At 52.2% G+C, this 26,310-nt stretch overlaps 1 protein-coding gene across 2 annotated transcripts in view; it reads right to left on the bottom strand.

Moving 5' to 3' along the window:
* Positions 1-26,310, bottom strand: part of Fbln1 (fibulin 1) — a 74,594-nt gene that overhangs the window by 35,852 nt on the left and 12,432 nt on the right. For both annotated transcript variants that reach the window (XM_074084682.1, XM_020184596.2), the window contains exons 2-13: positions 24,678-24,783; positions 18,481-18,619; positions 16,893-17,064; positions 14,640-14,693; positions 13,432-13,533; positions 12,762-12,899; positions 11,484-11,621; positions 6,761-6,904; positions 5,868-5,996; positions 4,964-5,089; positions 2,615-2,734; positions 1,012-1,143 (exon numbers count right to left, since the gene is read on the bottom strand). In XM_074084682.1, coding sequence (XP_073940783.1) covers positions 1,012-1,143; positions 2,615-2,734; positions 4,964-5,089; positions 5,868-5,996; positions 6,761-6,904; positions 11,484-11,621; positions 12,762-12,899; positions 13,432-13,533; positions 14,640-14,693; positions 16,893-17,064; positions 18,481-18,619; positions 24,678-24,783 — 1,500 coding nt within the window. The remainder of the gene's footprint in view (positions 1-1,011; positions 1,144-2,614; positions 2,735-4,963; positions 5,090-5,867; positions 5,997-6,760; positions 6,905-11,483; positions 11,622-12,761; positions 12,900-13,431; positions 13,534-14,639; positions 14,694-16,892; positions 17,065-18,480; positions 18,620-24,677; positions 24,784-26,310) is intronic.

The raw sequence follows: 26,310 nt of genomic DNA, 5'->3' as shown, positions 1-26,310 counted from the left end.
ACAACCCTCCCCACTCTCAGAGGTCACAGCTCAGGAATGTGTTTTTGCTGCATCTGGGCAGGACCCCAGGCTGTGGTGAGGGAGCCCGGCCAGGAGAAGGGAAAGCTTGGATCTGGTCCAACCCTGAAGGCGCTGAGTGGTCCCTCCCAGGGAATGCCATGGCTCCTGCCTGCCTTTGCTAAGTCACCTTCTTCAAGATCAGAAATGACATGTGCGGAGCCCAGGGCCACTGAAGCTCCTGGATCAACAGCCCCCCGGGGGCTCCTGTGGAAGGAGCTGGACAGCCGCATCTCTGGATTCCCTTCCTGAGACCAGCCTGGTGTGAGCCCAAGTGTGCCTTCTAGGCTCATTTGCTCACAAACATCTACTCAGCACCTCTCCGTTATCAGCTGGATGGTCACAGAGCAGGGGACCCCCACCATGTTCTCAGGAATGGGGCTGAATATAGAATGGACTCCAATGATCCCTTCATCATTAGACCATGCTGGAGCTCACTCTGGCTCTGCTGGACCCTGCTCACAACCACAGTGTCTACAAATGAGACCTCAATGTTTCATACACCAGACCACAGTCAGTCCCTTGCCAGGACAGTGGCCTCATGATCTGTGCACTGTTTTGACCCAGGGCTGGGTCCACAGCCATAGTTTGTCCAATGAGTGAATGAAAGGCTGCCCCAGCAAGCACCAGGAATGGGGTCGCTCAGGCACCGACTCCTAAAGGTGGTCAGTCCCTCGGTCAGTCTTCGGAGGGCCACCCAGGGCACAGTAGGAAGGCTCAGGTGGTCCTGCCCAACCCACCCTTCAAAGAGCTCATGTACCCTGAGGACAGGGTGCTCGGGACCCAGGTGTGGGAAAGCAAGACACATCCCTCTCCCAATGCATCCCATCTGTGGCATGACCCCTGAGTATGGAAGTACATCCCACCCCTAATGCCCACAAACCTCCCAGCATGCCTGAGTGATTGTGTGTGTGTGAGAGAGAGAGAAAGAGAGAGAGAGAGAGACATGCTTACCTTGGCAATTACGGCCATTGGGGGCCAGCCTGTAGCCAGATGAGGGGCAGCTGCACTGGAAGCTTCCAGGGACGTTGACACAGCGGTAGGAGCAGATGTGACCCCCAGTGGGCAGGGCACACTCGTCGATGTCTGCAACAGCAGAGCCCAGCCTCAGCATCCAGGCTTGGCCTGTGACTCTGGCTGGGCTATATGGCCCTGGGTGGTCAGACTGGGATTGCAAGGCATCAGCTCAGGGCAAGCTGGACAGAGGCCTCAGGGTGCTGGGACTGGGGGGTGACTTCAGAGACCACCATGTCAGAAGGGGAAACTGAGGTCTAGAGAGGGGATGGGGCCAGTCTAGGGTCATATATAGCAAGCTCATGGTGTGAAGCCTTCATGTGATGGGAAGAAGAAGGAGTCAGAGCAATTCACCAATAAGAAAAGACGCCTTACATGAAAATGTAGGTGGAGGAGCCCGTGCCCGAAATGCACGTACCAGAAGTATTTCAGACATTTTTGAATTTTGGAATACTTCCATTTATGTAATGAGATATCCCGGGGATGAGGGCCAAGCCTAACCACAAAGTTCATTTGTTATACACGCACCTTATCCACACAGACTGAAAGTAATGCTATACAGTGTTTTTACTGCACAGTGTTTTGACTATGACTCATCCCATGAGGTCAGGAGTGGAAATTTCCACACAGTATCAGGTCAGTGTTCAAAAAGTTCCAGGTATTGGAACATTATGAGATTTGAGACTAGGGATGTTCACCCTATAGGAACAATCCTAACAGTTGCCCTTTAGTTGTCATCTGGTTTGATCTTCCCGCAGCCTGGGGAGGGGCCTACCCCATGTGACAGGAGGGCCTCTGAGAAAGGAGCTCAAAAGGCCAGAGGCAGAATTGGGGCTAAGGGCGGAGTGGTCTGAGACCCTCCTCACCTCTCAGTCACATGCCTCTACCAAGCCCCGTGCAGGTGGCTCACATCCAGGACACTTAGTGGTCATCTCCACTGCATGTGTATTAAAAGTGTATTAAGCCAGGTACAGTGGCTTATACTTGTAATCCCAGCTACTTGGGAGATGGAGATTGGGAGGCTCAAGGTACGATGTCAGCCTGTGCAAAAAAAGTTCAAGAGACCCCAACACAACCAATAAGAAGCTGGGTGTTGTGGTGTGCGACTATCGTCCCAGTTACATGGGATGTGTAAATAGGAGGTCTGTGGTACAGGCCAGGCTGGTCACAAACACAACAAGACTATTTGAAAAACAACTAAAGCAAACAGGGTTAGAGGCATGGCAAAGAGCCTGCCTAGCAAGCTCAAAGCCCTGGGTTCAATACCCAGTACCACAAAAAAAGAAAAATGAAAAGAACAATTTCGGGTTGGTTCGCTCCCTTCCTAATCTCCTTCTCAACCTGAGTAAAGTGCTTTTAAGTAAATCTGTCAGAGGATTTTAAAAGCAAAAGTGCACCCCTGCCTCCAAGGGTGGGAATGAAGCTTCACCAGGTAGAGAAACCTCAGCAGGCTCTCCGCCATGGATTCTAAAACACAGCCTGCAGCTGCTGGGCAGTGGCAAAGCCAGGGCAGGCTGTCTCCGAGCATGCAGGGTATCCTCACCCTCGCAGGTGACCCCATCCACGTCGCTGAGCTGATACCCTCGCCGGCAGTAGCACTGGTAGGAGCCATAGACATTGGCACACTCTTGACTGCAGGGGCTACTGTGGCATTCATTCACATCTGAGAGAGAGAGACCTGGGTCACCACTTAGATCCATGTCACAGGTCCCTGCCCTCAGCACAGCCCTCACAATAGCACTAGGAACAGCAAGCAGCATACATCCTCTCCACCTCCCCAAGTGAATACACAGGGAGAGACAGAGGTCCTGGGGTGCAGGGCTGGGACCCCCGAGGGAGATAGGGCCGCACTCCAGCCTCTTGTGGCTGATGAATCTGGACCCTGCCACTGCCTGTGTCAAGACACAGCACCTCCCACCAGGACCACAGTGACAGCCTCATCTTGTCCTCACTGGGCATCAAGGTGACAGCACATGTGACCCAGCACACAGGATTGTACTCCTGGTACTCCAGAGCTCTGAGCTCAGGGGCCACTCAGCAGTTCTGGCTATTTTTCACCTTTTCCCTTTGTCGAGAGCAGAGGTCAGAAGACCACCAGCCAAATCCACCACTTGCTTTTGTTAATAAAGTTTTATTGGAACACAACCATGAACACTCTTTTGACCACATTCTAGGGCCGCTTTTGCACTAGCACAGGAGAGTGGAGTACTATCCACAGACTCTGCAGAAAGGCTTAAAATAGTTACCAAGTGACTTGTAGAGAAACAGCTTCCAATCCTTGGCCTAGAGGGCCTGTCTCACATCTATTTATTGCTACTTCTGTGCAGGGCAGGAGGGAATGTCCACTAGCCTCTCATTCAGTGTTTCATTCTGTAGCCCACACACACCTGGCATGGCCCTCCTGCCCGATCTATGCCCAGTGTGGTTTTCCTGCCACATCCTAGACACGCTCCCTGACACAGGGATTAAGTCCAGCCTGGGCAGGTGCTTCATGAATGCTTAGTGGAGTGGCAAGGCAGTTAGGCCCTAGGTCTGTATCCACAACACTGCCCAGTAGTTATGAATGCCTATTTTTCACTCCTTTAATAACAGCCAGGGGAAGCTCAAGGCAGTAATAATATCAATAGTTAATTTCAACAGTCTTCATACTGCCAGAAACACGACTCACTTTGTCAAGGCCATAAAAATGGCAGAAATGGGATTTGAACCCATGTCCCAGAGGCTTTCAACTTGTGAATCCTGTTCCTTGCCAACACACACATGTGTTTGAGGACACCACCTATCCTCTGGTTGGGATGAGGCCCGTGGGGATATTCTGGCCCAGATACTTTTGCAACCACCTCATGAGTAAGTCTTCCTCAATCCAAACTTTGAAGACCTGCTGGGTTTTGAGACCACCCTCTAGGCCACTGTATAAAATGTGATAATCTTGGATCACCTGTGACGTGCAGGACCCTGTACTGAACACACAGCTCAGCAGCCCAGGGGACAGTTATATGCACACAGCAAGATTTGCACAAACATCATCACTGACCAACCCCTGATGCCTCCGGAGGCTGGACAATTTCGACGTGGCTGCTACTGGCTCAAATCCATGTCCCTAGGGTCAGGACCCTGGCCACCTTAAAATACCTGCTTGAGGAACTGGGGCTGCCTGAGGAGGTCACTCTCTTTTCCAGACAAAATCTGAGTTCTCTTAGTCTTGGTAGGCAGGTACTTTACCACTTGAGCCATGCCCCCAGCGCTCTCCCTTAGTCTTGGAAGGAAGGTGAAGTCTTGCAAAGATAAACCCTGTCAAGTCCTTATGACCTGCACCTCCCACGGCCCAGAAGCGACCTTTTCCAGGACCTGGATGTTATCAGGAGGAAGGCATGAGACCCGTCTCCCAGTCTCTGTGGGAGTAGTGGAACCAAGTGGCCACAAGGGCCAGAGAGCAGCCCAGCTGGCTGGTCGCAGTGATCATGTCCTTGGCCTCATGCAGGTCCTGTCTATAGTGGCCTGGCATCTGAAAAGCTCACTTTCTGTGTTGGTGGACTTGACACTGATTTACACCAATCTCTCTCCCTGATAGCAGAAAAAAATCTGTCACACTGGGCCTGCTGAGGCAGGCTGAGGTCACTAAAGCAGTGGGCCTCACACCTCTACATCCTAGGCAGTTGGTGGCATCCCACATGGCCTCATAGGGTAGATGTTATTGGAAGAAACCAGGACGAGCAGGTGGTGCTCTCAGACAAGCCATTTTACAGGCATGTCCCCACTAACATGCCTTTTACTATGAGCTGGGAAACGAACACGAATCACCCAAATGAGTCTGTGACAGGGTGGCTTTCCCCAAAAAGGAAGAGCATGAGGAAGGCTGCTGACCTCCCTTGGCGCACAGGCCCATCCTCACCTTCACAGGACCGGCCATCCACAGACAGCCGGAAGCCCACGGAGCAGCTACAGTGGTAGGAGCCCGGCGTGTTCTCACACTTGTGGCCACACAGGCGCCCAGGGTAGCGCTGGCACTCGTTGATGTCTGAAACAAAGGGTAGCTCAGGGGCACATCCACTGCAGCAGTGCCACATCCCACCCTCCTGCCAATGGTGACAGTTAACAGCCTTCATTCCACCTCGTTCATCTCCTACTGCTTCCAGCTTCGTTTCTCAGATGAGGAAAGCAAAGTGACTTGTTCCAAACTCATGCCAAGATGGTGGGAAGGCCAGGACCATGCGTGGTGCGCCTGCATCAAGCTCTGTGCCTCTATGGCACACCTTGGCAGGTGCCTTCCTGCCAGCCCTCTGCCCAGTGCCCACGAGGAGGGTCTACTGGGATTTAGCAAAGGGGACATTATGTGGTGAGTAGCAGCTTCCAGTTCCACTGAGCACCCTGGTTTGGTGCTCATCCAGTGCTGGATGGGCAGGATCTGACATCACTCTTGCTTATCTTTTGCTCTCCCCTCCCTGGGCAACTGCACACCTCTGGCCCCTAGGCATTGCAGGTGAAGATGAACCTTTGGGAAATCAGTTAGCCTTGCTTTTTTGCTGACCTGGGTTTGAGTCTCAGAAACAGTTGGAATTCTGGAGCCAAGCCGAATACCTGCTTACAGGCTCACACTAAGAGGGCCTGGTCGGGGGCTGCAGAGTGGAGTGGCAGCAAAGCTACAACTAGAGTGGGCTCCTAATTCAGGGTCTTTCCTCTGGATGACCTGAACTTGGGACTTTCAGAGATGAAGACTGGGCATGGTCATACCAGGACCGTGTCCTGTTTGATGCCACTTGGCCAGGTCCCCCAGTGCCTGAAAGACATTCACGTACCCACACACGTCCTGCTGATGCCGTCGAAATAATAACCAGCCTTGCACTCACAGCGGAAACTGCCAGGGGTGTTCATACAGTGATGCCCCTTCCCACAGGGCTCTGCGGGGGGTGAGCACTCATCCACATCTTGCAAAGGAGGAAGAAAGACACGTTGAGAAAACTTCAGTGTGTCTCCCCACCCCCAAGGAGCACGCTACAATGCAGGCTGACAAAGCCGTGTTGCTCTATTCGTCACAGAGCATTTACTGTGTGCCAGGCCCATGGTGGGGAGACAGTTGGCAGTGCCACCCTCAGGTAGAGCATTCCTGATCTGGCTGGCCAGCAGTGACCACCAGGAAGGGAGGAAATGCCCAGTGCTGTGGGGGAGATGCCAAGTGTCCAGGGAATAGGGGGAGGGAGGCCCCCTCCCTGGCAGGGATCTGGACAGTTGCTGCCTTGGATCCAAAGGAACATAGGAACAAGAAGGCAGAGAAAATAAGAACCAAAAAACCCACGCAATAGCCCTATGTTGTTTGAGGAGTGGCAAGATCTATGTCATCTGGATTATAAGGCTCCTGAAGTTGGGGCCAGCTCAGGAGAAATGAATTGTAAACATCTATCCTTTGTCACCAATTTGGGGGAGGGGGGACTGTTGAAGGGCTGTGAGCAGGTAGGTGTGAGGGACCACTGGGCTTAGAGTGAGCTAGACAGGCTAACAGAGACAAGGCTGGAGCCACTGGACAGGTTACTGTGCTACTGTAATAATCCAGGCAAGACCACAAAGGCCTGTGTTAAGGATTGGCCATGACATGGATGGACAGGCAGACATGGCTGCACTTGGGGACCGACTCTCCCCTTCAAGAGAAGGGCAGGAAAGTCTATTTCAGGTTTGTTTAATTTTTAATACCAACCAACACAGCGTGTTCCCTCCTCGTTGAGATGATAGCCACGGCCACAGTTGGGCACATTCTTCTGGCATGTGTAGGAGCCCTCTGTGTTGATGCATGTCTGCCCGATAGGGCACGGAGCACTGATACTCAAACACTCATTTATATCTAGGGAACAGACAGAGGCAGCATGGTTACACATGAAGGACATCCCAGAACCCAGCACTTGGGTCTCCCAAGAACTCCCAGCCCTTTTCTTTGCGGAACCACAGACACTATGATCCCTTCCCCAAGACCACATGGCAGCCTCCAAATTAGCCCCCAACATCATCAGCACATAGCCTGCAATCCCCTCCCTGATCTCTCTTCCTGCCCTGAAACCTCTAGCACCTCCACCTTTCAATCCGCACCTGTGTCTGCCTGGCTTTCCGCACACATGTGGTCCACACAGGTAGACCTTTACCTGAGGTTGGTGCTAGGGAAACAGAGGTGCCTGTCCCCTCAAGGTCAGCACTTTGTACCCAGTGAAGCTTCAGCCTTCTCTGGTGACTGGCTGGACCCTGCCTGCCTCCTGGCCTCACCTGGCCAGTCCTCTGAGCCCTAACAACACACCTATAGCTCCTGGACCAGCCACTCAAGACCCACCTCCAGGGCCCCAGGCCTTGTCTGCCTGGCAGTCACACCTCTTTTAGCACCAACTTCCTGTCCCCCTCTGGGCTCAGGCCAGCCAGGAAGGGCTGTGGCTCTCACAGCTCCCTGCATAAGGACCTCCTTCCTCCAGTGGCATGCCTCCAGTGTGGGGACACTGGACCATCTGCCTTTGGTAGGCATGTGCAAGTGTGGACCAGTAAACAACCAAGCACTGGGTACACAAAGGGTCACTTCTTACGCTCAAATTCAGTGCCAAAACATGCAGGCAGTGCCCCTACTAGTGTAGTCTTCTAAAAGGACCTATATTTGGAAAGCCATCTTTGAGAATGCCCCAGTTTAGATGCTTCCAAAGCATGTGGAGGTGAGGAGACAATAAGAAGGGAGTGATAATAGAAGACCCCCAAGCTTAAGTCAAAAAGGGGGACAGCTCCCTGCCAGCTAAGCCCCACCCTCTGAGACAGGCCAACAAATTAACTACAATTCCCCTTCACCCCTGGAGTTGGCTTGCATCCATTATCACTCTGGACCACCATAGCTACCCTATACTAGGAAACCAGAACCCAGATATATTAAATGACTGCTGAGAATCCAGAGGGTGACGGAGACCAAGCCTAGAGTCCAGCAGTCCTGCCTCTCCATCACTACGATGTCTCTTACATCTGGGTCTTCAACCACAGCCCTTGGAGCAAGTCCAGCCCACTGCCTGTTCTTGTAAATAAAGCTTTATTGGCACACAGCCAGGCCTGGTTCCTTACGTATTACCTATGACTGCTCTCACACTGTAACTGAGAGAGCTGAGTGGTTACAACAGAGGTCAGATAAGTTGATACTCATAATATAGTCCTTTACAGAAAGAGCTGGGTGGCCCCTGCCTTGTGTCAAGAATAAGCAGCGTTCAGCAGTGATCACTGCCTCCCGAGTCCTGCATGCTCCATGAAGGTCAGGCAATGAATGAATAAATGAATAAGTGAGTAGACAAATGAATGAACTGGACAGAGAATAAACACAGAACAAATTGGTGAAAACACATTGCACAATTTCTCCCTCTCAGAGATTCACAGTGGAGAGGTCCCTGTTTGCTTTGTTTCACCGGGTGCTTCTGAGATAGATGGAACCTTTTACTGCCTTGGGACCGGTGAACATTCCCAGACACAGCTCACGGGAAGCCCTGCTCTGCCCCTTCCTCCTCCTCAAGGGTAGATGGAAGACAGTGGGAAGAAAAGAAAGAAACCCAGTGAAACACGATGGTCTCAAGGTCCTCGGTGACCAAAATCAAAGTTCCAAGTTCTAGATTCTGTAATCGGGAAGAAGGCCTCTGCCTTCTGAGCCTGATAGTCCTTTGTACTGGTCCAGTGGGCAGGGCTCTTCTGCTGGGGGATGTATGGGTGGAGAAGGGCACAAGGAGTCCTGGGAATGACTGCAGCTCCTGACGGTGGATCCTGGCTCCACTTGGGGTTTGCTCCAGAGGGAGCAAGGTGGGTGGGGTACAGGCCCAGGATGCACTGGAAAGAGGGGATTTGGGCTGCAGCCTCTGCAGCCCTTTCCTGGATGGCCTGAAACTTCCCTTTATTTCAATGTATTTTATCCTTTGAAATGATTGTTTCTGCTGATAGAGATATTATCTTTTTAAAAATTTTATTTTATTTTGGGGGGACTGGGGTTTGAACTCAGGGCTTCACACTTGCCAATGCATACACTCTACTGCTTGACTCACACCTCCAGTCCAGTATTACCTTAAAGATGAATAAAAGTGCCAATGTAAAATGATTTCTAAATACAACGTCACGTGGGGATAAACCCACAGCAGATCTTTCTGCTCCTACATCCACAAAAACCCCAAAAAGGCTGGAGCGAGTAGAGCCCAGAGGGCACACAGACCCGGCCAGGCTGGGCACAGTGCCTGCACAGCAGAGCATTTGTTCTCTACACTTAGGTTTGACTTATCCATCAGTGAAGAGGTGCCCAACTTTTGCAGTAAGAGGTGATTTTTAAAAAGAATGGGTTCTGAGAGCTCACAAAAGGGGACTTTCTCTCCCCTAACGCTGAGCTAAGGGATCTTGGCTTTTGATGCTGTCACAGTGGACCCAGAGGAATGTCACGGGAGAACCAACATTCTGGGCTTCTGCAGGGCTTTCCCCTAGTCTAGAGGGGACAAGGAGGGACGGCCCACTGCTATTGAACCTAAGCTCCTACACTGTACTGCACCCTGCAAAGACTTGCAAAGTCTTGCTGAGATTTGTAAAGTTTTTTTGTTTTTTTTTTTCTTGATGGAAGAGAAGGCTGATTTTGCCACAAATCAGGGTTTCCATCCTCAATAGAGGAGAGCCCTCTAGGGCCGCAGTCTGAGCAGGACCCTCCTCTCTGCCTGGGGGAGCTGTAGGCGCTCCTGCTCTCTGTCCCTCATGCTGGGTGAGGATGGTCCCCTCAACTCCCACAGGGGCCAGCTCAGCCCAGCTTGGACCTCACAGCTCAGACGCCTCTGCACAAGGTTGAGGAGGAGACTGTATGGGCGGACTAGGGTGGGGTTCCCATGAGGCCATATCTTAAAGGGTGATGATTCTACTACAGGGCCCCTTTAGTGCCTTGGGGTGGTAAGGATAGGAGCTTCCAAGGCCACTTCAAACAAAAGATCAGCAAACTTTATCAAAGAAAAGACAGGACAGAAATAAGGTAGAAATTTGCACAGTAGTGCTGGCCTTTTGAGAGGAAGGAGACACAGCCTTCCCAGATAGGCTGGGCTCTGACTTGTGGTGCCTGAGGCTCAGCTCAGGAAAAGAACTCTCCCAACTCAAAGGCAGGACCTGGAAGCCCATGCCTGCAGAGCAGATCTGGACTCAAATCCGGACTCGAATGCAGATGGCAAACAGTGATGGAGCTAGGTGGCTCCCTGGATGACGGGGACAGCAGGAGCTCATGGCCTGCCTTTCTGGAAGAGGTGATGGTGAGTCCCATCCCAGTGGTGCTCCTCTGACCTGAGCACGTCTCCTGGACCTCTGATTTTTACAGTAAGTTCACCTGAGATTTCTCTCCTTTCACACTGGCCATTTATTGTGGTGAAACATACATAACCCAGAATGCAGCATCTTAACCATTGAAACATGGAGTTCAGCGGCAGTAAGAAGTTTTCAGTGTGTCACCATCGCCACCCAGTCAGTTCAAGGTTTTCACTTTCCCAGATTCGAACTCTTACTTCCTGCCCCCCAGCCTCTGGCGACCACCATTCTCTTTTCTGCCTCTGTGAATTCCACTACTAAACACCAAGTATTTTTTGAAAAAAATTTTTTTTTCTTTTTTTTGGCAGTACTGGGGTTTGAACTCAGGGACTCAGCACTTGTCAGGCAGGCACTCTATCACTTGAGCCTCATCCCCAAGTCCTTTTTGCTTTTGTTACTTTTGAGATAGGGTCTCACTTTGTACCCAGGCCAGACTGGACCTCAATCCTATTTATGCTTCCCTACATAGCTGGGAAGACAGGCATGTACCACCACATCCAGTTTTGGTTGAGATGGGGTCTCTTGAACTTTGTGCCCAGGCTGGCCTCAAACTACCATCCTTCTGATCGCTGCCTCCCCAGCAGTAAGACTTAGAGGTTTGAGCCACCTTGCCTGGTGATAAACAATTTTAATAGACTAAATGGCGGTAGCAGGAGGTACCATTTTTTAAGTACCTCCTGTATACCTGTCACATCCCAAGCACCTGCTTAGTCCTCACCTCCAATGTCTAGGCAGCTATCATGGTGACTCTCTTAGGCCACTCAGTTCAAAACCAGGTATCTCTGACTCCAAAATCAGAGGGAAGCAAACAACAGCCCTTGGGCCAAATCCAGCCTGTCACCAGTGTTTATAAATAAAATTTTATTGGAACACGGCCTCACACATTTGTTTACACAGAGGCTGTGACTTTAGAACTCTAACAGCAGAATGAGTGACTGTGACACAGACCACATGGCCCACAATAGCTAAAATATTTGCTATCTGCCTCTTTACAGAAAGTTTGCCAGCCCCTGGTCTGTATTCTATCAGCGCCTCTGATTCCAGGGGCCTGCCATAGGGATGCCCCCAATCCCATGGACCCCTGCTGGCCGCACGCATCTTACCAATGCAGCTGCCTAGAGCATCCTGTATAAAGCCGCTCTTGCACTGCAGCTTGGGTCTGCAACGGAAGGATCCCAGAGTATTCTGACAGATAAAATCGGGGGGGCAGTTATGAATACCATTCTCACACTCGTCAATATCTGGTGCATCATAAAAAAAGGAGAGTGTTAGCAAGCGTCCTGCCGGAAGCATCTCACAACACGTTAACATCAAAAGAAAGGTTTAAAAAACACTCATTAGTCAGACTATAACCCAAGACATTCCAACGGAGAGGTCACATATGAGAAGGGCTTTAGTAAGCCAAACCGTGCCAGGTTGCTAAAGACTTAAACTCCGCCCCCCAGGACTTCCATGGGACTAGCATTCTGCTATCGAATAAACAGCCCAGGCAATTCCTGGCATCTATCTATCAGTATTCACTCAGGCAAAGTGGACACTTAACAATTATCTCAGTGATGATAAAGACTCTGTATAATCTTTCCCATCCTGAAGGCTTCACTTATTCCAAATATTAGCACTGGCTGCATCAGGATAGGACGCAATGGGCTGCCCGGTCTTGCAGTTCACAGACGTCAAAGGTTCGAGCTTGTGTACTCAGCTGGCCTGGCCCTGGGCTCTGGGGACCAAAGGCACAGCCAATGTGCAGGGTGGGGTGGTGAGAAATTGCTCAAGGTCTCAGCTGTCAGGAGGGCACACCGGGCTCTTGGGTCACCCTCATAATTCAGTGATTAACATTTTTATACAAGTGCTCTGTCCTTCTGGCATGTTCTGAAAGTTCTCATCAGAGCCTTATCTGCTAAATAACAACTAAGGCTTTGGCAGGAGAGGCCGGAAGCCAGAAATGTTGTTTTATGCATCGGAGGGGCTATGCTTTGAACTTCAAGGAAGCCTGGACTCAGATGGAAGGCAGCTGTTGTGCAAAAACAAGTTGTGGGAGTTTTTTTTTGTTTGTTGGTCTGGTTGTTGTTTTTTTTTTTTTTGGTAGAAAGCACATGTAAGCAGCTGAAATTCGTTCCTGGTCCTGGTTTTAAATGATCAGGCACTGAGACTTGAAAGCGAAATGTGCCAGCCTCATTAACTCGGCACCATAAGAAGGCAAATTTGCTATCACAGATCTAGCTCTTCCTCCCACTCTCCCCATGCCTTGCTTGGGCACAGACGAGGCAGTACCCAAGGTAGCCACATGGGGGCAGCACGATGGCGCCCAGACAAGGGAGCCTGATGCGGCCCTTCCCGCTGCACCACAGCCACACCTGGAGAGAGGTGGGTTCATGACGTACCTTTGCAGTTATTGTCCTCTGTGAGCTCATAGCCAGTCCCGCAACTGCTGTCTCGCTGGCAGCGGAAAGAGCCCACCGTATTGATACAGGATTCTCCCAGCCGGCAATTGTGACTGCCTGTGATGCATTCATTGATATCTAGAGAGATTAAGGTGATGCAGGAGTAACCAGCAAGAACAATAGATCCTTACACTTTATCAGAAGGATTGTTCCAGAAGCCACGATAGGATCATGTGCACACCTGGGCTGGGAGCTCTGCGGAGGGGTCATAGTGACCCATCACTAAGTTTCAGTCCATTGCTCTTTGACTAAGTGCTGGGCTCTGCAGTCATGTGATCCTCAAGATGCCCATAAAGGGAGCTGCATCTTCCCCTTCTCCCCCATCTCCTAGACGAGGGGAGGGGCTGAGGGACCTGCCCAAAGCCACTCAGTAGATCCCAGATTCAGAGCCCAGCTGGACCTGAAAGCCAGTCAGCCCTCTCTCCCTGCACAGGTGTCTGTATCCCCTAAGCGAGAGCCTTGTCCAGAAGCCACTGAGCTACAAGTTCCACGGAACGCTGGCCATCCGGTCCCAGCTGTGCTCCACCCAGGAACAGGTCCTGTGTCCAACGGGCCCTGCTCAGAACTTCAGCAGAGGCTGCTGAGCGCACCACCAGCCCACAGAGGTTACCTTCACAGGAGACACCATCGGACAGCAGCTGATAGCCCACAAAGCAGGAGCAGACCACCTCGCCCCCCGTGTCACGGCACTGCTGCTTGCAGGGCCCACCGCCTGGAATCAGAGCACATATCAGCAGATGGGCAGTCGGAGACCTTGAGTTTTCTAGTTATGAGTGTCCACTGACACAGAAAGAAGGCTTCCTACTGGAGCCACCCACAGCCCTTGGGAGACCCTCAGGCTCTGGCTGCAGGCGCCCCCATAGGTCTAACAAGTTGGGTGGCCTGCACTGTCTCTGAGGTTCCAGCGGAGCTGGAGGAGTGAGGCAGGGAAGAGTATACAGTTTGTGCCAGCCCAGGACACAGAGGGAGCAGGCTCCCCCTGGGAGGCCAGGCCCTGGACAGGCCCCATCTGCTCCCATGGAACTCTCAAGGTGGCCCTCGCTTCATTTGCAGTAGCACTGCCTCTCCAGCCTCTCCTATCCCTCTATGCCCTCCCGCTCCCACCAGCACCTGGCTGCTGGGGCTCTGCTCCCTTCACATGCATTATCAACCTGACTAAGCCATCCTCATCTGGGCAAGCCAGCAGTCCCCTTTCCCAGGAAGACCCTCCTCCCAACCCAGAGATGATTCCCAGGCTGTCTGTCCCTCCTTCCTCTCCCCTCCAGGCTGACTCTCACTGTACACTGACCACATCATTTTGAGATCAAGCTGGTTCCCTAATTAACACCCCAACCACAGGACAAGCCACTGGGTGAACCTGTGGAGCAGACCTGCCCGTCTAGACATGCCAGAATGTTCACGAAGGAGGAACAAGGTTCTGTCCCAGGAAAAACAAAGCTGCAAAGTTCTTCATACTTTGAGTCTCCTTGTGAGACAAATGAATCTTCTTGACAGCAAGATGGTTGGGGGTCCAGGGACACAAAAGCCAGAAATGCTCAGCCCCCTCCCCGGGGGCCTGGGGGAATGGCGGTCACCATCCACAGAGCCTGTGAGCTTGGTAATGCTCAGGTGGGAAGGTTTCTCACACCAGCTGTGTCTCCATGAGCCCACCCTCCCCACCATCCCCCAGTTCTGGAGCTCAAAGGGAGGGAAAAGATAGAGGCCACGAGGGCTGAGAGGCAGAAGCGGCTTCCTGCCAACACCTGGCCAGGGTCAGCCCTGACTTTCTCCTGGGCTTCATAACCACCAGCTGGCTCTCAGGAGGTCCCAGGGTCTCACCTCGGCAGCGGTCATTCAGGTAGGGGTCTTCTTGTTCCTCATCAGAAATCTTAGCTAAGGGGGAAGAGAGGCCCAGACAAGGTTATCCAAACAGCGGCCCACCTTATCTTATCATCTCACCCCACTCATTTTCTTTTCTTGTCAGTATCAGGCATGGGGCCCGATGTGGGGTGAACACCTCCCCACAGGCTTCACAGAAAGCTCACGTACTTTCTCAGGGATTCCTCTCAACTTCGATACTTATTTTGCTAGACTGCATCAGTTTGCATTGGTCCCAGGCTGGACACAGAAGGCCCAACATAAATGTCAAAAGAGAGGAAAGGCAACCATGACCAGCTAAGAAGCAAGTCCTCACAAAGGAGGAGGCCCTAGAAGAAAGTCTGGGGCAGGAATCAAAGCAGATAAAAGATGGGAAAGGCCAGGTGTAGTGGCTCAAACTTGTAATCCCAGCTACTCAGGATGGAGAGATTGGGAGGATCATGGTTTGAGACCAGCCTGGGCAAAAAACTGGGGAGACCCCAGCTGAACAAATAAGACTGCCCTGATGGGACACACCTGTGGTCCCAGTTACACTGGAAGCAAAGGTAGAAGGATCATGATCCAGACTGGTCCATGCAAAACTGCAACCCAACCCAAAAAATAACTAAAAGAAAAGGGCTGAGAGTGTGGCTCAAGGGGTAGAGTGCCTGTCCAGCAAGCACAAAGCACTGAGTTCAAACCCCAGTACCACCAAAAAAAAAAAGCCAAGGAGAGAGCAATAATGGGTCCCGATCCCCACTTGAACTGTGATGTCTGCATCAGCTCAGTGGCATCCTATGGGCCTGGACTTCAAAAGTTAAAACCAAATCATGGAAGGTGGGCCCATCTGACCCAGGACCCAAAGGCATGGCAGTCATAAAGCCATGGATGGATGGCCTGACTTTAGAGAGCTGACCCCTTCTTGACAGAAAGGGGACAAAGCTCAGAGGGTGGAGGAATGGACCAAGCCTCCTGCCTCTTTCTAGGGTTTTCCACTGTAGCATAAGAACCTGCTGGTAAGTGAGGGATTATTAGGCCCCAGGAAGTCTCTCGAGCCATGCCCCAGGCTTCAGGCCTATTTGGCTGTGGACCTGGAGGGAGAAGACAGCAACGGGGAGATTTTCGAAGCTGCTCCTGGGGTTAGCCCCTCTGCTGAAGAAGTGGCTGTAACTTGAAAGAGGGATGAGCCCATGGAGTTAGCTGCCCAGCTGCTGCCAAACAGGCAGGACCCATTTTCTACTCCTACCTTCCAGCAGCCTGGGAAGCAGGGCTGCAAGGATTCCCATTTCACCGACAAGGGAGCTGAGGCTCAGGGTCTATGTTAGCACCAGGATGTGAACACACATTTGTCTGATCCCAGATCCCCAGTGCTCAGACTCATTCCAGGACAGCAATTCCCAGGTGAGGTAACAAATATAACTTGGCCCATGCTTGGTTAAGGCAGCAGGAATGGTACATTCACACAGCCTGTGATGGTTAATTTCATGTAGCAACTGGACTGAGCCAGGTACCCAGATATCTGCTAAAAAATAGTCAGGAGGTTGCTGTGAAGGTATTTCTTAGGGTTAGATTAATATTTAAGTCAGTAGACTTTGAGTCAAGCTTTCCATAGTTTGGGTAGCCCTCACCCAATCAGTTGAAGGCCTTAAGAGCTAGAGACTGAGGAAGAGGGAATTCTGCCAGCACACACACAGCCTTCTGACCCCAGCTGCAATATCAGCTTTTCCCTGGGTCTTCAGCCAAGTGACCGGCCCTGCAGAATTTGGACGTACAGCCTCACAATCACACAGGTCAACGCCTTACAATAAAGGTACGTAGAGTTGTCCTTCAGGATCCTTGGGATTGCTTCCAGGACCCCTGAGGATACCAAAACCCACAGATGCTCAAGCCCCTTATATAAAATGCTATACTCTTTGCATATTGCCCATGCATATCCTCCAGGGTACTTTAAATCGCCTCCAGATTCCTTTGAACACCTGGTAAATGCTCTGTACTACAGAAATAGACGTTAGCTGCATAAATAGTATTATACCTTTTAGGGAATAATGACAAGGATAGTCTGCACATGCTCAGTAAAGATGCGATTTTTTTTCCTCGATATTTTCCATCTGTGGTTGGTTGACACTACGGATGTGACACCCATGAGTAGGGAGAGCCACGGTACGTGCTTGCACACACACATCCTGGTGAACCCGGACTGGCACACTACCCACCAGGGGAGGGAGGGAGAGTTACCGTTTTCATGGAGATCCCCGATGTCCCCAGGGGCCACATCTGCGCTCTCCCGGCCCTTGACGCAGCAGGCACGGAACGCCAGTCCACATTGGTAACCGGCCACGAGGCTGAGCTCGCAGCTCTGGCCCCGGGCCTGGGCTGCCCTCCCCAGCAGGCAGCAGTGGCAGCACCTCTGCAAACAGCAGAGACTCAGGTGAGGGCCAACAGGTGGCTCAGTGGCGTCCCTCCCAGGGCCTCGGGGACACCTCTCTGACACCCCCTTGTCTGTGCACCCTGGACAGCAAGGACACATGTCAAACTTAGGGACTTTGTCTACATGACAGCAGTAAGCAGCCTGGGCCCCCAAGTCTCTTAGATCTGGATTTTAGAAAGAACCTACCGGGCCTGGTGCCCTGTGGGAGCTCCAGCCCCCCCCAGCCCCTGCTGCAGGACTGCCCCCTTGCCATCCCTGCCCTGCCCAGCAACCCCTGGCCCCCTTCACCCACCTCTAGGAAGAGGGGTGCACAAAAGCCCAGAGGGTCAGTTCCTTTCTCAGGTCAGATTTCTCCACTACGCTGACTAATATGAATGAACTCTCGTCTTGCCTCTCTCAAGTTGGGGATTCAAGCAGCAAGTAAAAAGCAAGAACCTCGAGGTGAGGGACAGGGTCACTGCCTGTCTCCAAGACCCCGGTTCCCAAAAGTCACAACTGAGTTCTCATACCTGAGTTCTGGGGTCAGCATTTGCCCTGACACATGGAAAGCCCCAGCCCAGCCCAGAAGGGCCATCTACCCCTCTGGAGCCCAGGCTGCAAGGGTACCTGCTCCCTGAAATCCCTCCACTACCCTCCTGGTGGGAACAGGAAGGGTCACCTGGGAACACACTGGCACAGCACCTCTGGTAGATGCCAGATGACAGGGGCAACTCCCGCTCCAGCTTGTTGTGCTCTTGGCAGGTGGTAAGGGAAGACAGTTTGGGTCTGTTTATGGTGCTAAGATCTGGAAAGCTGTCAGGCGCCTGTGCCAGGTGCAATGCACACCTTCCACATCCATGGCCCTCAGGGACCAGGCTTTGGCTTTGAGTCCCAGGAGCAGTCAGGGAAGGGGATTCTGCTATTTATTCAGTTTATGTTCAGGGTAGGAACCCCTCTGGGCCCTCGACAGTGCTGCTGAGAGGCCACTGTGAAGTGTGGGCGTCTCTGAGTTTCAGTTTCTTCCTCTAGGGTGGCTATAGAGGCCATGCATTATCAGAGGCCTATTCTGAGCTCTGAGCCCCAACTCACTGGGGAGAAGAGAAGCTTCCAAGTCTCCAGGGCAGGATGGGAGTGCCAAGCCTGGACTGAGAAGACTCTAAAGGGCCCAGATGACCCCTGCTCTGACCTCTGCCTCTGTCTGAAGCCTGGGAAAGGATGGTCTCTGGTCCTCCATTCCCCCAGGGTTACCTACAGAACCAGAGGAGGCTGGACACCGAGTGTTGCCTCTGCTCTCCCACACCAGGATCCCTGATGCTCACAGGGGAAGGTGGACCAGAGCAGACAATGCAGATGGACAGTACTGCTTGATTGTCAAGAACAGCAGTGTCCCCACATAGACCCCAGGTCCCTACTTACCTTCACGAACATGGCCTCGAAGTGGCTGGTGTTGCCACTGTGTGGCAGGGCACAGTTCTCCTGCTCGTTGGCCAGGTTGATACCGGTGGCACAGTGCAACTCCTCCAACTGACTATGGCAGCACTGCTCCTGGGCCATCCTGTGGGCAGAGTGGAGGCTGGGCCAGGACTCTGGGGCTGGGCTGCTACCCAGGACCCAGGATTCAGAGCCATATGTGGGTGAACCCCCAGGGCCTGTGTTCAGTGAAACAAGCCAGTCACAGAAGGATGACTCCTGTGTGAGTCTATAATGAAGGTCCCTAGAAAACCTAGGGAACTGGGGACTGCCCGGGACTGAGGGGACAGGGTTGGGGAGTGAGTGTTTAATGGGATCATAGTTTCAGTTTTGCAAGATGAAAAGTATTCTGGAGATGGAGGGCAGTGATGGCTGTACGACAATAAGTATGGAATTTATGCTGCAAAAGCATACTTAAAAAGTGATTACAATAGTGAATTTTATGTTATATGTTTATTACCACAATTTTTAAAAAGCACTGATGGCAGCCCCACTGTTTGCTAGTGTGTGGAGGCCCTAGGGGTACAAACAAATGCCTGGGGGGAGACAAACCCTTCTCCTCCCCACAGCCCTCCTGGAGCAGCATCAGAAACTCCACCATGAGCGGGGGAAGCCCTGCTGGGCGGCTGCACAGCTTACTCCAATCCCCGCTCTTCCTTTGCCACCCAGCCAACTGGGACCATGCTTTTGCCTTGGTGACCCTGGTTCCTTTTCTGCTCAGTCAGGCAACACCACTACCCACTGCCCGGCAGTGTCACAGCGGTCCACAAGCCCACAGGCACAGTTTTCCACCCCAGCAGCAGATCCCCGCCTTTGTGAGACTGACCCAGGAGTGCTACTGTCTTGGCAAAGGGTGTGTCACAGGTCAGGCCAGAGCACCATGTGTGACAATGGCCAAGAGGGAGCTGGCCAGGCCCTGGATGCCCATCTCTTATATGCCTTCACTTCCTGGGTGGGTGACCTTGGGTGGTTTGAGGGCATTGGTGGTCCCTAACATGTTTAAGGTACTGGACCTTGACTCCAGGGGCATGGGAAGAAAGAGGAAGCAGAGTTGCCAGGCTACACTGCCCCTTCTGGGTAAACCAAGGGTTCCCAAGAATCACAAAGGCTCCACGGAATGCAGTTTGAAAACCAAAGAGCCAGTCAGTCTCCAGGAACGATTTTGGGGAAGATTTGTGAAACTGGTCATTTAAGCTTGCCTATCCCAGACATTCTCCCTGGCTGGAATGCCCCATGCACTTTCACACCTGGTGGGTTTGTGAGGGGCCTTGCCCTCTAATGAGGCTTAAGGGAGAGGCTGCACTGGCAGCAAGGACCTGACCTCTACGGTGCCATCTGCCGTTCCCACATTCTACAGTCTGTGCCTCACACTTGCCCTCCAGCCATTTGCCCAGACTCTGGGCTGTAAATGCTACCTCCAGGCTGATGTTCCCTGGTTCTCACTAGCCCACCCTCTCCCCTGCACTCCTGTCCAGGACTCCTTGGATATTCAGGCGTGCCTTAAACTCAATGAACCAGACTCCTCTCCCCCAGCCTTTCCCCCCACACCCAAGCCTCCTCTCTGCAGCACCCACTTCTCATCCAGACAAACCATCTGTTCAGTTGTTCAGAGAAAAACCTGGACACCATCCTTGACGCCACTTCTAAACCCCATTCTGCTCCCTGGAGTGACAACCTGGGGCCCCGCACCAAAGTCCCATCCACAAACAGCCTCTTTTCAGCTACCTCCCAGCTCTCCCGGGCTCTAGACCACCCACATCTTCCCCTGGATTGCTGAGACAGTCAATTAGTCCCTTGGCTTCCACTCCCTCCTTCCGATCGCCTTCCACACAGGCAGGTCCAGACTGACACACACACGCCCATCTCTACTCAAAGCTTCCGTCTATTTCTCAGTCCACTCCAGGTCACCTCTACAATGGCCACACAGCCTGGGACAATCGGCTCCTGCAGCACCCTCAGCCACCCTGGTTTCCCTCTGACCTTTGTCCTCTCCCAGCCCTCCCTGACTGTCCAGGCACCCTGGCCCCTCACTACTGCCTGGCCAATCTGCACAGCCTCACCTCTAAGTCTCCAAGCCGGCTGTCCCCTCTGCCTGGATGCTCTTTTCCCCTTCCTCACTGCTCACTCTCTGTCCTCCTTCAGGGTCTGGCTCAGATGGCCCTTATCAGCGAGGCACCCCCAACAGTTCTAACATGTAAACCCACCCTGACAAGAAGACCCTACTCTCTCTGGGCCCTCCCCCTATGGCCCATATTGTCTTCTTACAAATCACAACACTGATTTATTTTATCTGTGGTCTGCATTCACTCATCAAGGCCAGGGGCTCTATTTTGTTCCCTGATTCAGCCCCAGCTCACTCACATCAGTGCCTCAACCTCACTGAAGAAATAAACACAGGAGGGGCTCAGAGGGCTGTCAGGAAACAACAGCTCAGACCCTGCCGCAGGCTTTGGCTCTGTGCATCCTAGTTACTCAGAAGTAGGCTGAGGGCTCACGGGTGTATAATCTGATCCAAGGTTGCGGGTAAATTTGGATTTAGATCCTGAGGCAGGGCCCAGAATGCAGGGAGACATCAGAGCTGCTATTGCCTGACCACCCCACATGGTGAAGCAATCTCCAGGAGCTTAATCCCTGCTCAGCTGGAGCCCACGTTTGCAGGGAGGGGTCGGTTCCACCCTATGGTCCTTGCAAAAGGACCCCACCTCCTTTGGGCCCCTGCAGAACTGTAGGTTGTCTCCCATCCCCAATTCCTCCTCAGGAGGGCTCAGCCTGGGGCTCTGCCTGCCCTTCTATTTCATCCCTCCTCTCTCTGAGCTTTACTCTTCTTTTTCCAGTGTTGGGGATTGAACCCATGGCCTCAAATATGCTAGGCAAGCCCTATATCACTAAGCCACACCCAGCCTTTTATTCCTGAGTTTCTTAGGCATGAATAAAGACTGGTCAAGTGAACTTAGAGTGTTACCTTGGCTGGGCCTCACAGAATGTCACTTCAAAGGAGGAAAGTGACACTAAAAGGACAGACCATTTGAGTAGTCAGCAGTCCTTGTCTCTTGTATTTTTTTTTGGCTGTACTGGGGTTTGAACTTAGGGCCTCACGCTTGCCCAGGCAGGTGCTCTATTGCTTGAGCCACTCCACCAGTTCTTTTTTGTGAAGTTTCTTCCGAGATAGGATCTCTCAAACCATTTGCCCTGGCTGGCTTCAAGCCACAATTCTCCTGATCTCTGCCTCCCAAGTAGCTAGGATTATAGACATGAGCCACTGGTGCCCAGCTACCTCTTATATTTTGTAAACATCACTAGGAAGAGGATTCTTGGAAGTTAGATTGGACTTCTGATCTGCTCTCTCTTCCTGCCTTCATCAAAAATGATCAACAGTGACTTTATAAGAATCCCTATCACCAGGCACCAGAGTTCTGCTGGTCCTGCTCCAGCAGGTCCCACTCTTCCCTCATCCTCAGCTCTGACTGTGGGGCTCAGACTTATAGTGTGTGGGGTGGGGAAGTGCTGCAAGAGGTCCTGGTCACCTTGGAATCCCACATTGGCACTCCATGCCTGCCTGTGAAATTCTCATATAGCGCCATCTCACCTGGAGCACAGGACAGGCTCAGTTCTGGTCTTTTGCAGATTGTGAGGCTCAGACCTTGATGTGAACCGGGCCAAAGGGAAATGTGCACGGCAGGGACAGAGGTAGGGGACAGCACCCTGGGGCAACAGGGCAGGACCATGGTTAGTGTCAGTCAGCTCAGTGGTTAACTTGCTGAGGCCTTGGACATGGGCTCAGTCTCCTGCCTGGGATTCACTAGATCAAGCAAACTGGCCTCCGTAGACTTCAGTGAAGGAAACAAAGGGCCAGCCACTCCATTTGTTGACTCACAGGGTCCAGCCAGAATTTCGTAAAGCCCACATGATGAAGCAAGTACCATCAGAAACACACAGCAGATCAAACAGGAGCCTGGACTTGCGGCCACATCTCCCATAAAGACAGAAGACGCTCCTTGGAAAACAAATGCCTAGTATAATAACAGATAAGAAAGTATTTTCAAGTCTCTGGGACCCGCTGTGATCAAAGATAACGCCAAAACCCATCAAACACATTTAGTAGAAGTCATGAATGAAGGCAGTAGGAACTAAAATTCAAATTCACAAGCAGCACCCAGATTGCCACTAAATCTGTGGCCTCAGTTTCTCCATCTGCACACTGGGGGTCAATAAGCCCATCCCTCACTTTCTTTTTTTTTTTTTTTTTTTTGTGGTATTGGGGTTTGAACTCAGAGCCTACATCTTGAGCTACCTTACCAACCCTTTTTTTAGTGATGGGTTTTTTTCGAGATTGGGTCTTGCGAACTATTTGCCCCAGCTGGCTTTGAACCATGATCCTCCTGATCTCTGCCTCCTGAGTAGCTAGTATACAGGCGTGAGCCACCAGCGCCCAGCATTCAGCCCTCACTTTCTATGTTGTTAATTTCAACAAGTTTTCGTAACACTGGCTGTACTCTGTCCCCCTCTAGGACCTCAGTGTGTAACTGTATTTGGAAACAGGGTCTTTAAAGAGGACACTAGGGTACAATGAGGTCAGGTATTTATTTATTATTTAAGACTGGTATGTATGTAAGAAGAGAGAATTGGAACAGAGATACACACGGAGGGACAATCATGTCGGGACACAGAGAGAAGGTGGTATCCAACAGTCATGGAGAAAGGCTTCAAGAGAGGCCAGCCCTACACACCTGCCCTTGGTCAAGCCTCTAGAACGGTGAGGAGACACATTTCTGCTATCTGAGCCTCCCTGCCCAGTGTGTGGTATTGTTTTGGCAGGCCAAGCAGACTGACACACTCCGGTGTGTGGCTTCATGCTGCTGGTTCTGTACACCATCGACTGTCACTTTAGCAGCTCTGAAAGGGAAGTATCATGGTCCCCATTGCACACTGGGGGAAACTGAGGACCCAAGATGGCTCAGGTCCCACCTCCCAAGCCCTTGTCCTTCCTGGGGCCAGGCTGCCTCTCACCATTGTGGTCTGTAAACAGAATGCTCGGTACAAACGGCCTGCCCTCACCACAGAGCTGCCCGCAGCTCCTCGACATTTGCAGCGCTAAGCTGTACCACGAGCCAAAAATCACAGCTCACACTCGTCGGATGCTCCACAGTCCTGACTGTGTAGCCTTCCGGTCAACCCAGACAATCCGGGTTTCCTGTTTTCTCTTCCTTTGCTTGCTCAACAATGCTTTTGACTCTAAGAGTTTCCTCAGTCAGAATTCACTGTCACCGCTGGCAGGCGGTTTTGCTGCTCAAGGCCAAATGCAAACCTACGTGTAAGGCAGAAGAAACTTCCCGGCACCACCTCGCTGACAGCTGTCCCCACTCAGTGTCCGCAGTGCCAAGTAGAGGGGTAGAATGCTGGGATGCTTTCCTACCCTCACCCCCTGACTTCTGCTCCCTGGCTGGCAGGTATGGGTTCAAATCCTGGGGTCAAATCACTGCCCAGCAGCTCTGCAAATGGGGAAAGCCCAGTTTCTTCATCTATAAAGCAGGATCACTCAACAAGTGAAATAAAATCGTGGTGTCGAATGCACAGTGCGTGGTACAAGGCTCACAAAGCTTTCTATTATTTTATGATGCTCATCATTGCCTACTGTCATCATCTATTCTAAGGTGATGCTGGGGTGCTTAAGTCAATTTAGAGACAGAAGAGTCAATCCAGATGCTGGCCATTATGTCAGGTGAACCACCATCTGGGGGGTTCCTGTTTATGGACCTGGCTCATCTGAGTTTTCAGGGTCTGTAGGTGGTCTACCTGCAAAGCATCTGCAGGCACATGATCTCATCTGAGCCCCACAACCAGCCTCTTGTTCTTAGGAGGAGGCTAACTTGTCCACAGCCGCCCAGCTGGGGCAGACAGAACTACAAACCCAGATCTTATTTCCAGCCCAGTGAAGGGGACAGATGCCCTGACAAGCACAGGGTGGCCCAGAACAGTGAGCTGAGTCCTGTTCCAGGACCTTGGGAGAGCACAGGAAGGAACAGGAGATGGAGGGAGTGGGTCTGGGTGTGCCCAGCCTCGCCCAGGGTCACACTGTCCATTCCTCTCCCATCTTCCTTTAAAGGAATATGTTCTGGCCACACAGTGGCCACTGACAGACATACCTGCATTCTCTGGATTCCGAGGTGTAAGGCAGTGAGCAGTCCTTGTGCTGAGTGGCCATTTGACTTCCGTCTACACAGCAAGCTTCCAAGGAGACATCTGCATCCACTGCAGGAGAAGAGAACAAGTTGATGGCACTCAACACTCATTGTGCATGTGTCCCCAACAGCCACACCCTTGGGACATCTGCTTCTTAGGGCCCTGACTAGAACATCAGACCAGTGAACACAAACCATACATCCTTCAGTCACTTTGCAAACCAGCACTGACAATTCTGCTGGCTCCTGACTGAGAGCACGTGCCCCAGTCCTCCCAGAAAGGCCTGAGCCCAGCTCTGACAGGCCAGCTCAGCACCAAGACCAAAGCACAGTGGTAACATTCCTACCTACACTACCCAGGGGACAAGCAAGGTGGGGTCTACAGAGGCACAGCCAGGCACCAGCCAGCCCGGAGGCCAGGGAGTGACCAGGGCACATCAGCCTGGCTCCTCCAGGACGGAGACTGGAAATGGGGGTCTCAAAAGGCAAAGGCTGGTAGGGTGTTGTGGCCCACATCTGGACTAGCACCTGGGACCCATATCCAGCTCTCCCTGGTCTGTGTAGAAACTTATCAGAGGGCTTCAGGCCTCAGAATACAAGGCTGGTGATGGCTTCTGCCCTTAGTGCCACAGGCCCTCTTCTGCAGAAATGGAGGCCACAGGAGGTAGGCAAGGGTGGCGCTGGCTAGGCAGAGTATGGCCATGTCACTGAACAACTGGGCCAGACCCTGAGAGCCTAGGCCCGTGGCCTCACTTCAGGCTGCACCCCACGGCTCATGGGAAGGGGAAAACCCCACCATGTCCCAGGGAGGCACAGCAGGTCCCAAGTTGCCACACACCTAGCTCTCAGCGTAAGGGGCTTGCAGGCCAAGAAGCAGCAGCACCAACAGCCTGAGCAGCTGGGACAGAAGGTCACCTCTCCGCCCTAGGAGAACTGGCTTTGAGAAACAACGTGCTCACTGACTGATGGCTCTCCAGTGCCCCGTGGGTAAGTCCCTTCAGACTTGGCAGCATTGTTTGTGGCCCTCAGCGTGGCCTTACAGGGAGGCTTGCTCTTGGGTGAAGCAGAGGCTTCCTAAACCACCCCTCAGAAAGAGAAGGGAATAACCTTCCTGAACCATTCCTGATGGGTGTGGTCAGTTCACAGATGAGCTGAGGTAAGGCTGGGCTATTTCATGTGGCCAGGAAAGTGGGGGGACTTTGCCTTGAACCAAATCTTCCAATGACTACTTTAGGGCTTTCCCTTTTCCCTAAGGCTTCTAGGCAACTCTGAGATGCTTTCTGCAGTGCAAGAGGTGCCCATCCCACTCCTGCAGTCTCCAGGATGGCTAAAGGTGATAGTCTGTCCTACCACAGGGCCTGCCGGTCTGCTGTGACTCAGTTCCCTCAGCCCATCCCCATTTTACTGTCCTCTCTCCACAGTCCGCGATGATGCTGTTTGGTGATCACAGAAAATTTATTATGGGCTGGAGCTCAGATCACATCATCCAGAGCCCCAGGCTTCTCAGCATCAAAGAGTGAAAGTTGACATGAGCGAGAGGCACATTCTCACGGGGATGACCGTAAGTACTCCCACCCCTCCATTCTGTCACTCACTC

This window comes from Castor canadensis, chromosome 8 (assembly GCF_047511655.1).
Source record: "Castor canadensis chromosome 8, mCasCan1.hap1v2, whole genome shotgun sequence".
Classification (NCBI taxonomy): domain Eukaryota; kingdom Metazoa; phylum Chordata; class Mammalia; order Rodentia; family Castoridae; genus Castor; species Castor canadensis.
Note: the sequence above shows the minus strand (reverse complement) of the source record. Positions and strands in the feature narration are given on the sequence as shown.